The sequence below is a fragment of the Sceloporus undulatus genome, chromosome 1 (genome assembly GCF_019175285.1).
Source record: "Sceloporus undulatus isolate JIND9_A2432 ecotype Alabama chromosome 1, SceUnd_v1.1, whole genome shotgun sequence".
Classification (NCBI taxonomy): Eukaryota; Metazoa; Chordata; class Lepidosauria; order Squamata; family Phrynosomatidae; genus Sceloporus; species Sceloporus undulatus.
In genome coordinates this window covers 1,607,078-1,620,631 of record NC_056522.1, presented here as the reverse complement: position 1 = coordinate 1,620,631, position 13,554 = coordinate 1,607,078, and the positions used below count along the sequence as shown (strand labels likewise).

General features: G+C 46.4%; 1 protein-coding gene across 1 annotated transcript in view; it reads left to right on the top strand.

The window, feature by feature from the left end:
• The window catches only part of LOC121919786 (dystrobrevin beta-like), a 206,651-nt gene that overhangs the window by 43,604 nt on the left and 149,493 nt on the right, over nt 1-13,554 (top strand). The window contains 8 exon segments of the mRNA XM_042446691.1: nt 350-504; nt 646-651; nt 5,216-5,274; nt 5,276-5,316; nt 7,307-7,365; nt 7,367-7,387; nt 7,389-7,461; nt 7,464-7,476. Coding sequence (XP_042302625.1) covers nt 350-504; nt 646-651; nt 5,216-5,274; nt 5,276-5,316; nt 7,307-7,365; nt 7,367-7,387; nt 7,389-7,461; nt 7,464-7,476 — 427 coding nt within the window.

The window sequence follows — 13,554 nt, the reverse complement described above, 5'->3', positions numbered from 1 at the left end:
ATTATTATTATTATTATTATTATTATTATTATTATTATTATTATTATTATTGTCAAGCTTTATTTATATAGCACTGTAGATTTAAAAGTGGGTCTTCTGTTCCGCATGCGGCCCCTGGGCCACGCTTTCCCCAGCTTTGTTTTGGGGCCTCATTCTGAATGCTGGCCCAGTCACCCAGGATAGGAAACACTAATAAGAGAATCCTACTCTTTGCAGGTTCAAAAAGGGTGTACTCAAACCCCACCTTTTGACTGAAACGCCTTTTCTCCCTAGATAACTTAAAGGATGCTCCCTGTGCCATAAGGGCAATGCTGAAACCATTCACCCGAAGCTTCTTTTTGATTTCTAGATATTTTCTCTCAAATGTCAGATTCCAATGGATTGATGGTATTTTCTAAGTTTGACCAGTTTCTGAGAGAAGTCCTGAAACTTCCCACGGCTGTATTTGAAGGACCTTCCTTTGGATATACAGAAAACTCGGTGCGAACCTGTTTCCCTCAGCAGGTAGGTGCAATGAGAGAGGAAGGCATGGCAGGAGCGCTCCAGAACAGCCTCAGAACATGCCTCCATAAAATAGCGACAACAAATAATTCCTCCTCTTGGATTGTCCTGAAAGTACGGTTCAGGTTGTCTGGTTAAATCCAGAGGAAGGTGACCAAGGTGGATGAAGGCCTGTAAATGGAGCCCTGTGAGAAAAGGTTGGGGGAGTTTGGTATTTTTAGCCCGGAGAAGGAAAGATTGAGAGGTAATACGACAGAATCAATCTAAATATCTTTAGGGATGTCATAGAGAAGGCGGCACAAGCTTGTTTTCTGCTGCTGCACAGACTAGAGTAGGAGCCAGTGGGTTCGCATGGCAAGAAAGGAGAGTCTACCTAAACATTTTTAAAAGGTTTATTAATTGTTAAAAAGATACCTAATAGAAGAGCACAGAAAGGTTCTCAGTTACTTTCTATGGAATCCCATTATAACAAAAGCTGGAAAATAAAAGCACAAGAAGAGGAAAGCAACCACATTAACAATAGGTCCAAATATAAGTCTATTTGTAAGTTTCATCTGTACTCAGCACCCTCTCTGTGGGCAGATGTGCCATTGCCCCAGGACAGCGTTGGACAGAGTTTGTTACTAGAAAGCCAGAGGGACATGGCACTTTGCAATAAATAAGTGGGCTTTGGGTTGCAGTTTGGGCACTCAGCCTCTAAAAGGTTCACCATCACTGCTCTGTGCAATGGATCACAGGTGGAGGAAAGGTATCTTTCCGGTATCAAAGTAGCAATCGTTTAGCAGTCAAAAGGGCACCAAAAAACGCTTCTGTTGGCCCTTCATTACTTTCTAAGAGAGATGTAAGTAATTCAGAATAATGGGAACATCACTAAACATTAAAGAATTTTCAGTACCAAGTTTATTCACCTGATTTCTTCCACCTAAACGTTAGGAAGAACATCTGATGGTAAGAGCTGTTTGACAGTAGAATAGATTATTGCGAAAGGTATTATCATTGTTGTTATATTTATTTGTACCCTGCTTTTCCCCTAAAACTGGGATTCAAAGCGGCTTACAGTCTAAAAACAGAGTACAGTTAAAAACTTACAAAATGATAATTAAAGTGGAATTAAACTATTACAATATTAAAACAGATCATTTGTTTAAAAATACAATACATTTTAAATAGATGAAAGCACTTCAAACCCCTACACTTTAAAATAATACAACACTCCCAGAGCGTTCTTTAAAAATGTTCTGCTTTAAATGCCTGTCTGAAGCGGAAGGTCTTAGTCTGCTGGCGGAAGGACAGCCAAGAGGGGCTTATCCTGGTCTCCCAGGGAAGGGAGAGCCACGGAAAGGCCCTCTCCTCTCGTGTCCCCACCAGCCGTGCTTCTGATGGTGATGGCACTGAAGGAATAGTCTCTCCTGGAGATCTCAGAGCCTGGGCTGGTTCATACGGGGAGATATGTTCTGCCAAATAGCCTGCACCTGAGTCATATAGGGCTTTATATGAATTGTGCCCAAAAACAAAACTGACAGCCAATGGAGCTTTTTCAACAGGGGTGTTGTGAGGCCTCTGTAACCTGCTCCAGTTAACAGCCTGGCTGCAGCTCTTTGGGCCAGCTGAAATTTTCAAACACTCTTCAAAGGCAGCCCCAAGTAGAGCGTGTTACAGTAGTCCAAACAGGATGTAACCAAGGCATGGACCACTGAGGTCAGATTCCACATCTGAAGGAAAAGGCACAATTGGAACTCAACTGTCATCTTGGCCTCAGAGGGAGCGATCAGGCAGACCCAGCAACATCGGGGACTGCCTGAAGGACGAGACTACTCCCCCTTTAACTGTCACCTTGTATTTTGTATTGTATTACAATTTTTACTGTACACCGCTATGATCATTGTGGAATAGCGGTCTATAAATAAAACATTATTATTATTATTATTATTAAATGTGCAAACGCACTCCTGGCCACAGCTGAAACCTGGGCATCAAGGCACAGAGCTGAGTCCAGGAAGAAAAGCCCAAAGCTGTGAGCCTGAGATTTCAGGGGGAGGGTAACCCCATCCAACTCAGGCAGGTTCCCTGTTCCCTGGTCTGCCTTCCAACTGACCAGGGGCACCTCTGTCTTGCCTGGATTAAGTTTCTACTTCAGTTTCACCCTCATCCAGTCCATTACTGACAGCAGACACTAGTTTAGTACAGAGACAATTTCCTTGGAGTCAGATGCAAAAGAGAGACACCAACATGTTGAGTTTCATCAGCATATTGGTGAATTTGCACCGCAAAACTCTGGATGACCTCTCCCAGTGGTTTCATGTTGATGTTAAATAACATGGGGGACAGAACAGATCCCCGAGGAACTCCACAGGCCAATGGCCAGGGGGTCAAGCAGAAGTCACCTAACCCACTTTCCAGGTTCACCCCTCCAGGATGGAATGGAGCCACTGTAAAACAATACCTCCAAATCTCATACCAACAAGGATACCATGGTTGATGGTATTAGAATCATAGAATCCTAGAGTTGGAAGAGACCCCAAGGGCCATACAGTTCTACTCCCTTCTGCCATGCAGAAACTCTCAATCAAAACATCCCTGACAGATGGCCATCCAGCCTCTGTTTAAAGATCTCCAAAGAGGGAGATTCTACCATTCTCCAAGGGAGCATCTTCCACTGCTGAACAGCTCTTACTGTCAGGAAGTTCCTCCTGATGTTGAGCTGGCATCTCTTTTCCTGGAGCTTGCATCCATTGCTCTGGGTCCTAGTCTCTGGAGCAGCAGAAAAAAAGCTTGCTCCATCTTCAATATGACATTCTTTCAAATACAGTGCTCCCTCGGGTTACGAAATTAATTCGTTCCACGGCTGCTTTCGTAACCCGAAAAGCCTTCGTAAGCCGAAATGCCATAGGCGCTAATGGGGAAAAGCCGCGATTTCGTGCGAAAAAGCCGAAAAAAGCACCAAAATTTTTTTCGTAACCCGAAAAAACATTCATAACCCAGAACAATTATTTCCTATGGGATTTTTTCGTATCCCGGAAATTTCGTAACGTGGGTATTTCGTATCCCGAGGTACCACTGTATTTCAACAGGACTCTCATTATTCACCTCTTAACTTTCTCTTCTCCAGGCTAAACATCCCCAGCTCCCTCAGTCCTTCCTCAGGGCTTCATGGTTTCCAGACCCTTCACCATTTTAGTCGCCCTCCTTACACAAGTGCTCCAGTTTTCTCGAATTCCTTTTTAATTGGGGCCCAGAACTGGACACAATATTCCAGTGGGGCCTGACCAAAGCAGAATACAGTGGCACTATACTTCCCTTGATCTAGACACATACTTCTATTGATGCAGCTAAAATCGCATTGGCCTTGTTAGCTGCCCCACGCACTGTGACTCATGTTCAACTATGGTCTACTTGGACTCCTAGATCCCTTTCACACGGAGTTTCATTCAGCCAGTTGTCCTCCATCCTCATATCTGTGCTTTTCATTTTCGCGCCCTAAGTGCAGTACAGTGGTACCCGGGTTAACGAAATTAATTCGTCCGCCGCCGCTTTCGTAACCGAAATACTTCGCAAGCGAAAAACCCATAGGCGCTAATGGGGAAAAGCCGCGATTTTGTGAAATAGCGCCGAAAAGCACCAAAATTTTTTTCGTAACCCGAAAAAACCTTCGTAACCCGAAACAGTTTTTTTAAATGGATTTTTTTCGTAACCCGGAAATTCGTAAGGCCGGCGCATTCGTACCGGGTACCACTGTACCTTACATTTCTCCGTGTTGAATTCATTTTGTTAGCTTTGGCCCAGCTTTCAGTCTGTTCAGGTCATTTGAATCTTGATCCTGTCCTCTGGGAGTATTAGCTATCCTCCTAAGTTGGTGTCACTGCAAATTTGATAAGTATGCTCCCAATTCTGTCATCCAGGTCATTGATAAGATGTTGAAGCCTGGGCCCAGAACAGAGCCCCACTGGACACCCCACTGGTCACTTCTCCCCAGGCTGAAAAAGAGCCATTGTTAGCACCCTTTGCTTCGGCCGGTCACCAGTTACAAACCATGTAACGTTGCCTTGCTAGACCACATTTTACAAACTTCTTGCAAGAATGTCATGAGAAACTTTGCCAAAGACCTTACTGAAGCCAAGATATAATATCCACAGCGTTCCATTCATCTACCAATCTGGTCATTTATCAATTGTAAGCTGCTGAGGAGGCGCAGCAGACTAACAGGGACAAGTCTCCTAGTCCAGTTCTCTGTGTAGGTCATCACCAAGGCTATACTCTGTTCCGTAGCCAGGCCTGAAACCAGTTTGAAAGGAACGATAATGGTATTTCCTTGTTGGAGGTTCTTAAACAGAGGTTGCATGGGCATTTCTCAGCTATGTCCTTGTAAACAGGTTGAACAACGTGGCCCTTGGGATTCTTCCCACCTGTGATTCTTTGATTTTAAAGGGAACTAGACCAGTGGCCAAGAATGCTGCTACTTACAGGAGGGTTGTGAGGGTGACTGGGATAATCCTGCAAGCAAAGACTGTGTCAAATAAGTGTTATGAGCCCAATCCAATCAGAAGCAATTATCTTTAAGACCTAATGGATCAGTGAGAGATTCTGGTGTTGCTTAGCTAAGGTAATTGTAACAGGCCGAGTGTTGCTGTGTGTTTCAAATGAGTGCTCGCCACTCACTCTTAAAGAGAGAAGAGGTGCTTTTCTCTGCATCGTTTCTTTTTTTCTTACAGAAAAGGTGACGCTAAACATGTTTTTAGACACGTTAATGGCTGATCCGCCGCCCCAGTGCTTGTGTGGCACCTCTCATGCACAGACTTGCCCTGTAGAAAATGGTGAGTCCAACCAAGACCTCTCAAATTACTTTTTATATAGTTTACCACAGTCTGCATGCTGGATTCTGTGTGCTCAGTGGTGGTAAGCCTGGCATTTCCCTCTGTTGATAGGATGACACGAATCTCAGAAAACGCAGGAATCTGGGCCAAGGAGGCCAGGTGCTTGAGGCTTGAGGTATGTGACCTTAAGTGTCCCTCCACATGAGAGAAGAAGAACCCGGAAGGTAGGTCAGGCCCACGAGGCCCATCGGCTCAGCACTCGTTTTCCCACCCTAGTCACTCAAACGCCAGAGTCGATGGTCCACCAGCAGACATAGCCTGACCTAATGTCAGGGTCCTTCTCTAATGTGCGAGGGACACTTCAGTCGTATACCATGGAGCCTCAGCAGCTGGCCCTCCTTGGCTCATTCCTACTCTGTTCTCTAGCCACTGGGGTGCTGGGCATTTATGGCTGCTAGCCATCCGTTGCCTTCATCCCCCAGACCTCTGCTTGAAGCCAAGAGATTGCCATCACAGCCGTCAGCTGGAGAAGGCTTCTTTTTTCCTTGAGTTTCTTTTTACCGTGTGCTTCTTTACTTGGGTTCGTTTTGAAAATAAGTTTGTGTTAGAAATCAAATGTGATTGTGTTGGGCCTCCCTGGGGAGTTCTCACTTGCCTGCGTGTTGAATTTACTGCCTCAGTGGTTGCCCCTTTCAGTCAGTTGATAACAAGCCTTGCATCAGGGTGCAGCACTGAGTCCACAGCTACCTGGCATCTCCATCTGGTCCAGACCAGTGTTCTGGGAAGAAATTCGCGGGTATCCAGACCTTGTTTCTTTTTTGCCAGGACCAAATGTGATTGGGTGGAATGGATGAAGTTACCCACTTGCAAAACATTCTCCTGCCCGAAATACCTCTCTGACTCTTTCCTCGGATACCCTGAGCATTTTTGGTCCGGTAGGTCATGTGAGTCCATTAGTCCACCGAGCTAACTTTTATGGTCTTAGTGTCCGCATTCCACTTCTTCGTTTAGGACTGTTGTTTGAGATTTCAAGTTGTTTTATCTCTCCTGTCTCTGATGTACAGAATGGCACAACATGATGTGACCTCCTATACAGTACATGGTTAACGTGGCCAAACATAGTGTTCATGCACTGCAATCTCAGGGGTGGCAACAAGCACACCCTCTGTTTTCAGGCTCTCTTGGCAACCCCCCCACTGCGGCATCAACTGGGGAAAACCGCCCCCTGTGCCCAGTTCTGCTGAGAGTGTTTGGCCAGCACAGACCACCAAGCCTGCCTGCCTCTCACTCAGACGCCAGAGCCAAAGAGGGAGGGTTAGTAGTTTTCCTGGGGGCTTGTGTGCCATGTGAGAGCCGGGTTTTGGTTTGTAACGGTAAAAGGCGGCTCCTTCAGGAGAGCCGAAGAAAACCCAGTGTGTCCTAAGGTTGAGCAGTAATAGGACTTGGAGACCAAGTTTCAAATCTCTGCTTGCCAGGAAACCAATTTGGCAATCAGGGAGCACCCCATCTTGTCTCCAAAGAAGACAAGGGCGAGCCCCATCTGAATAAATCTTTCCAAGAACAGCCCATGATAGTATCACCCGTAAGTCAGGACAATTACTGAAAGTACACAGCAACAGCAAAAGAAAAAGGATGCTCCGCCAGGAAGATCTAGTCAGTGTTACTAAGACTGGTAGCCTGTAGAACAGGCCCTTCCATGCGCCATCAGCTGGCAGTCGATGGTACACTTCCCAAGTTGGAACGAAATAATCATACCAATGGCACAGAATAGTCCCATGGGCCAAAAGAAGCACTGGGTCCAGGTGAGAGTAATAATGGGTGGCCATTGGCCGGGCAGTGCTAAGTTTTAGGTGCCACCCAGGAAATGATCCTGCCGATGCACACTGAGTTTCAGGAGACTGTTTGACACCTGTTTGAAGGGCAGAGGGACGTGGGCTTCCCTGGTTTTCCTAAAGGACGATCTGACTCTTCCTTCCTCTCCTCTTTTCCCCAAGTCTCTCCATCCCCGTCGGAATGTTCTTACTGCCGGTGTGAGAGCATGATGGGCTTCCGGGTACCGGTGCCAGCGAGCCCACAAACTACCAGCTCTGCCAGAACTGTTTCTGGAGAGGGCACGCCAACGGCCCTCACAGCAACCAGCACCAGATGAAGGACATTCTTCTTGGTAATACTTTATCTCGCGCGTGAACCTCATCCCAAGAAGCCCAACCTCTTTTGGCTCCGAGAGCTAGTGTGGCTGGTTTTAGAGAGTGCATACAACTTGGAGACATGGTTCAAATCTTTATTTGGGCCTGCAATCATTGGACCAGTCACACTCTTCCGCCTCAAAGGAAGGCAACGGCATGTCCCTCTGCACAAATCTGCCAAGAAAAACCCCATGATAGCTTCTTAGGGTGCACCATAAGTCACAAAAAACTACTGGAAGCACACAAAAATATTGAAAAAGAAAGTATGACTCTTAGCCAGTGGGTGCTGTACAATGCCCACCAAACTATAAAAATTGTACACATGAAAATAAAAATAAAACTTGATAAAAAGACTCTAAAAGCAGGTTGATGTATGTACCTGCACTGCAGAAATAATTCAGCTAGAACAAGAATTGTAGAGTTGGAAACGAGACCTCAGGGCCATCAGTCCAACACTCTGCCATGCAGGAACTCTCAATCAAAGCATCCCCAGCAGAGGGCCGTCCAGCCTCTGCTTAAGACTCCAACGGAAGGGAATCCATTACTCGAGGAAGGATGGGTGTTCCACTGTCAGACCAGCCCTACCTCAGGAAGTCCTCCTAATGTTGAGGGTGGAATCTTTGCTGGAGCTTGGATCCATTGCTTTCGGGTCTAGTCTCTGGAGCAGCAGAAACAATTGCTCCCTCCGCAATATGACATCCTTTTCAAATTTTAAACAGGGCTATATCATACACCTCTCCTAACCTTCTCTTCTCCAGGCTAACATCCCCAGCTCCCTGTCGTTCCTCATAAGGCAAGGTTTCCAGGACCTTTCACCTATTTTAGTCACCCTCCTTTAGACACATGGCTCCAGTTTCTCAATGTCCTTTTTGAATTGTGGCGCCCAGAACGGGACACAGTAGTTACAGATGGGGCCTGACCAAAGCAAGATAATAGTGGCACATTGAATCCCTTGATCTAGGCACTATACTCTATATTGAATGCCAGCCCAAAATAGCATGTGGGCCTTGTTAGCTGGCCCAGCATCACACTGTCAAATCAGTTCAACTTGGTTCCCTTGGGACTCCTAGAGCCTTTTCCACGTAGTTTATTCGCAGGGGCACCCATCCTATATCTGTGCATTTGAGTTTTCCGCCCTAAGTGCAATACCTTACATTTCTCTCGTGTTGAATTTCATTGTTAGCGTTGGCCCAGCTGCTAGTCTATTCAGGTCATTTTTGCACGGACCTGTTCCTCTGGAGTATTAGCTATCCTCCTAATGTTGGTGTCACTCTTGCAAAATTGAAAGTATGCTCCCAATCTGTCATCCAGGTCAGTGATAAAGATGTTGAATAGCCCTGGGCCCAGGACGAGCCCACTGGGACCCCCTGGGGTCCACTTCCTCCAGGATGAAAAGGAGCCATGTTGAGCACCCTTGGCTTCAGCGTGTCAACCAATTACAGATCCATGGAACAGTTGCCCTTGTCTATCACCCACATTTTACAAGCTTGTTTGCAGAATATCATGGGGAACCTTGTCAAAGGCCTTACTGAAATCAGATATACTACATCCACAGCATTCCCTTCACTACCAATCTGGTCATTTTATCAAAGAAGGAGATCAGATTTGTCTGGCATGACTCTTCTTCTCTGAAACCCATGTTGACTTTTTGTGATGAGGCATGCCTTCTAGATGTTCACAACTCTCTGTTTAATGATCTGCTCCAGAATTTCCTAGTACTGATCTCAGACTAACTGGAACGATCATTGTTGGGATCCTCTTTCTTCCCCTTTTTGAGGATGGGACAAACGTTTGCCCTCCTCCATTCTGCTGGGACTTCTCTTGTTCTCCAGGAGTTCTCAAAGACTATGATTGCAAATGGCTCCGATATTACATTATGTGCCAGTTCTTTTAGTTCCCGTGGATGGAGTTCATCTGGTCCTGGAGACTAAAATTCATGAGATTAATAAGGTGTTCCTCACTATCTCTTTTATTTCTGTGCTGAAATTCCCCTATTCTGTCCTCGCTCCATGCTGCTCCATATACTCAGTTGAGCCCCCGTTTTCTTTTCTGAGAAGACGGAGGCAAAGAAGGTCTGAGTAATTCTGCCTTTTCTCGTCTTCTGTTAGCATTTTGCCATCTTCTCCATGCAGTGAACCTACCGCTCCGTTTTTCTCGTCTTCTTTCTTCTTCTTTGCTGCAGACATATCCAAAAAGCCCTTTTTGGTGCTTCTTAACCTCTCTGGAAAGACTGAGTTCATATCTGCGCTTGAGCTTGTCTGACTTTAACCCTACAATGCCTGCGATTTCTTTGAATTCCTCTTTGGGTGATTTCCCCCTCTTTTTCCATTTGCTATACTCTTGCCATTTCAAACTCAGCTCCGTAAGTTCCTTAAGTCTTGTTCCATCCGGGTGTCGTTGAGATCTCGTCTCCTCTTCCGTTTTGTCTTTCTTTCTCAGGGAAATGTTTGAAATTGTGCCTTCAGTAATCTCCCTTTTGAGAAAGTCCCATCCGTACTGAACTCCCTTCTCTTTTAGTATTTCTGACCATGGAACGCCCTCGAATCCACTCATATTCTCTAAGTTTACTGAAATCCGCTCTCCTATATCTAGGATGCGTGTCTGACTCTGCCTGGCTTGTCTCCTTTCCACTGTTGTAGAAACGCCAGGAGAACGTGGTCACTTCCACCTAAGGATCCCAGCACTTGCACCCCATTAACCAATCAGCTCCTTGTTGGTTAGGATCAGATTTAAAATAGCTGACCCCTTGTTGCCTCTTCCAACTTTTGTGACCATGAAATTGTCTTCCAGGCAAATGAGGAATTTGCTAGACTTGAGGATTTGGCTGAGTTTGAACTTTCGCAAATATCAGGGTATTGAAGTCGCCCATCACTACTACATCTCTCTTTCTCTGACTGTGTGGTCATCTGTTCTAGAAAGATATCATCCAATTCCTCAGTCTGACTTGGGGGTCTGTAGTAGACTCCCACCGTAACATCCTTGTTGTTTCCCTCGCCCTCCTTTTGATTCTTATCCAGATGCTCTCCTCTGGCTTCCATGATTGATGTCCTGGATCTCTTCTCTGGTGTAAATAAATATCGCTGACATACAGATAGTGCTATTCCTCTCCTCCTTTCCTGTTTTGGCCTATTTCTCTTAAAAGGTTATACCCCTCTATTTCCCATTCCAGTCATGAGACTCATCCACCAGGTTTCAGTGGGCCTATTATATCATATTTGCTTTGTTGTACGAGGAACTTCGAGTTCATCTTGCTTATTTCCCATGGCTCTGTGCATTAGTGTAAAGACAATCTTTAACCATGGGTCCCCCCTACTTGCTGCCTGTACAAAGTTCTTCTCCAAGTCCAACTTTTGGGTCTTGCTCTGTTTTGTCTGTTCCCTCTATGACAGTTTGGCTAATTGTCTCCATCTTTCTTTCTCGTCGTCTGCTCTGCTCTCCCTCCCCTACATAACTCATTTAAAGCCCTCCTGATCAAATTCTTGAGACTATGTGCAAAGACGTTTTGCCAACTGGTGGAGATGCACCCATCCCTTGCTAAGTCCTTCTCTTCCTCATGGAAACCGCAGCCCATGGTCCAAGAATCCAACCACCGTTTTTGTTGTGGCGGCACCATCTGCGAAGCCATTATTCACACTCCGCTATTGTTCCCTCTCCCTTCCTGGACTGTGCCCTTCGACTGGCAGAAGAGACGAGATGACAGCCTGTACATCCATTCCTTTTACGTCCGATCAAGCGCCTGTAATCTCTTTTGATGTTCTGAAGGCTGTGTCTTGGCAGTATCATTGGTTCCCACATGAAACCAAAAGAAGGGGTAATGGTCCAGTAGGCTGAACATCTTGTCAGCCTCTCTGTCACATCACGGATCTTTGGCCCCGGGGAGACAGCAATACCTGAGACAAATCTTGGTCAGGCCCACAAACTGGTTCAATTCCTCTCAGTAAGGAGTCCCCCACGACACCACTCGCCCTCCTCCGAGGCTTAGAATTAGCTGTTTTCCTTTGGTGGTACTCCTCAGATCCCCTGCTCTGTCTGTCCCCAAAGTCTGTCCCGCTGCGCTCTTTCCCTCATCATCCTTGATAATAGAGTGAGATTCAAATCGATTCATGGCAGATGCAAACCGCCCTGAACGTTCCCTGGTTTTCCCTACTTTTCTGGTGTGACATTACTGCTGTCTACTTCTGTTGGTGTGTGAAGTGACCTCCCTCCTGCCCAGCAACTTTCCGTCTCGTCTGTGGGGTTTCCCATCCAAGGACTGTCGCTGGGTCCGTTCGTGTCAGGAAAACTCTCTGCTCCCTACAAACGCTGAAGTGTAGCAGCTACTTGAGTCTTCCAGCGGCTGTACTTTCTCTTCTCCAGAGGGCTTGACACTGTTTTAAATTAACTGCCATGGCTCAAGCTCTGGAGAGACCTAGGACCTGTTTGTTGTGGCAACCAGAGCTCCCTGTCAGCAAAGGCTAAATAGCTCAGAAAACTACAAATCGCCAGGATTCCTCATCATCACCTTGAGCCATGGCTGTTAATGTAATGTCATGCTGCATTATTGTCTACAGTGCAAATACAGCCTACTACGCGCCTTAAAAATAATTTAAAACCAGTGAGTAAAGCAGTCTGAACCAGCTTCAAGAACCAAGCCTATGTAGGAACTGCACTGTTGGCTGCCCTCTGAAAGCTCAGAAGGAGCCGCCCTACCTCCCCCTTGGCAGGGAGTTCCACTGTTGAGTTGCTGCTACAGAGGAGGCCTCTCATGCATACACCACCATTTTAGTGTCCAGGGGGGGTAAGTAGCACAACAGGATGTCTGCTGAGAATCAGGGAGTCTTTCAGACATCCTAGAATCATATAATCCTAGAGTTTTGGAAGAAACCCCAAGAAGGGCCTCACATCCATCCAACCCCATTCTGCCATGCAGGAACTCACAATCAAAGCATCCCTGACAGATGGCCGTCCAGCCTCTGTTTTAAAGACCTCCAAAGATGGAGACGCCACTGTTTCCACACTATCAAACAGCTCTTACTATCACAAGAAATTCCTCCTAAGTTGAGCTGGAATCTCTTTTTCCTGTTCCAGGAAGCCTGCTGCCTCACCTCATGTGACACCCCCTGTCAATGACTGTAACCCCTATCAAATACTTAGACGAGGGCTATCATATACCCTCATACCTCTATCACTCATACACCCCCCCAGCTCCTCATAGATCCTACCCTTAATCATCACTACCAACACACCTCCTTGCAATTAATAATCCCATCAACTCCAAGCCGTCCTCTAAAGGTCTCGCCTCTAAGCTTCACATAAGGGCATGGTTTCTAGGCCCTTAACAGTTGGTGGCCACCCAATTCACAACCCCTTTTTTAATTGTGGTTCCAGGTGGGGCCTGACAAGCAGTCTTCTGGTGGTTTCTGCCAAGAAGACAGCATGTAGTCAAGGGGCTATCTTTGGAAAGCCAAAATGCTGAAATGTCCCCACTTCAGAAAGTCATGTTTGATTGTTGTTTCCGATGTGAGCAAGGCCCGGCTGCTGTGCCCACTGAGGTCAAGCAAGCAGTCTGTCTGTTTGGAATCAGGCACCTCTGGCATGGCCTGTCGTAAAAAAACGACAGGGGAATGTCAGCAGCTGGACTGATAACAGCTTAAAGCAGTGGTTCTCAAACTAAGAGGGCACTAAGAGGGAGCAAGAAAACTCAGCCTGCCAGATACAGCAAATGTGAAAAAGAACGGTAGGGCCTCCTGTGTGTGTTGTCGCGCGCGCATGCATATGTGTACATGTGCACACTCGGATTGACTGCCCCCTGCAACACAGCAATTTTTTTCCTGCTTTCCGCTCAGCTACGCATGATGTTCCATTGTTGACCCAGTGGATCTATGCCCTGATGAGGCAGTAACGCCGAATGGTTTTCCAGGAGCATGTTCTGCTGCGGAGGGGGGAGCAAGGGAGAGCATTGCCGAAATGCAAACCCAGCAAACTCATCCCAGCTTGAGGTGCAACAGAGGCCAGCCTGCCTGGCTCAGGGGAGAAGTAAGGAGGAAGTGAGCTGGCAGAAAAGATTATTGTACCTT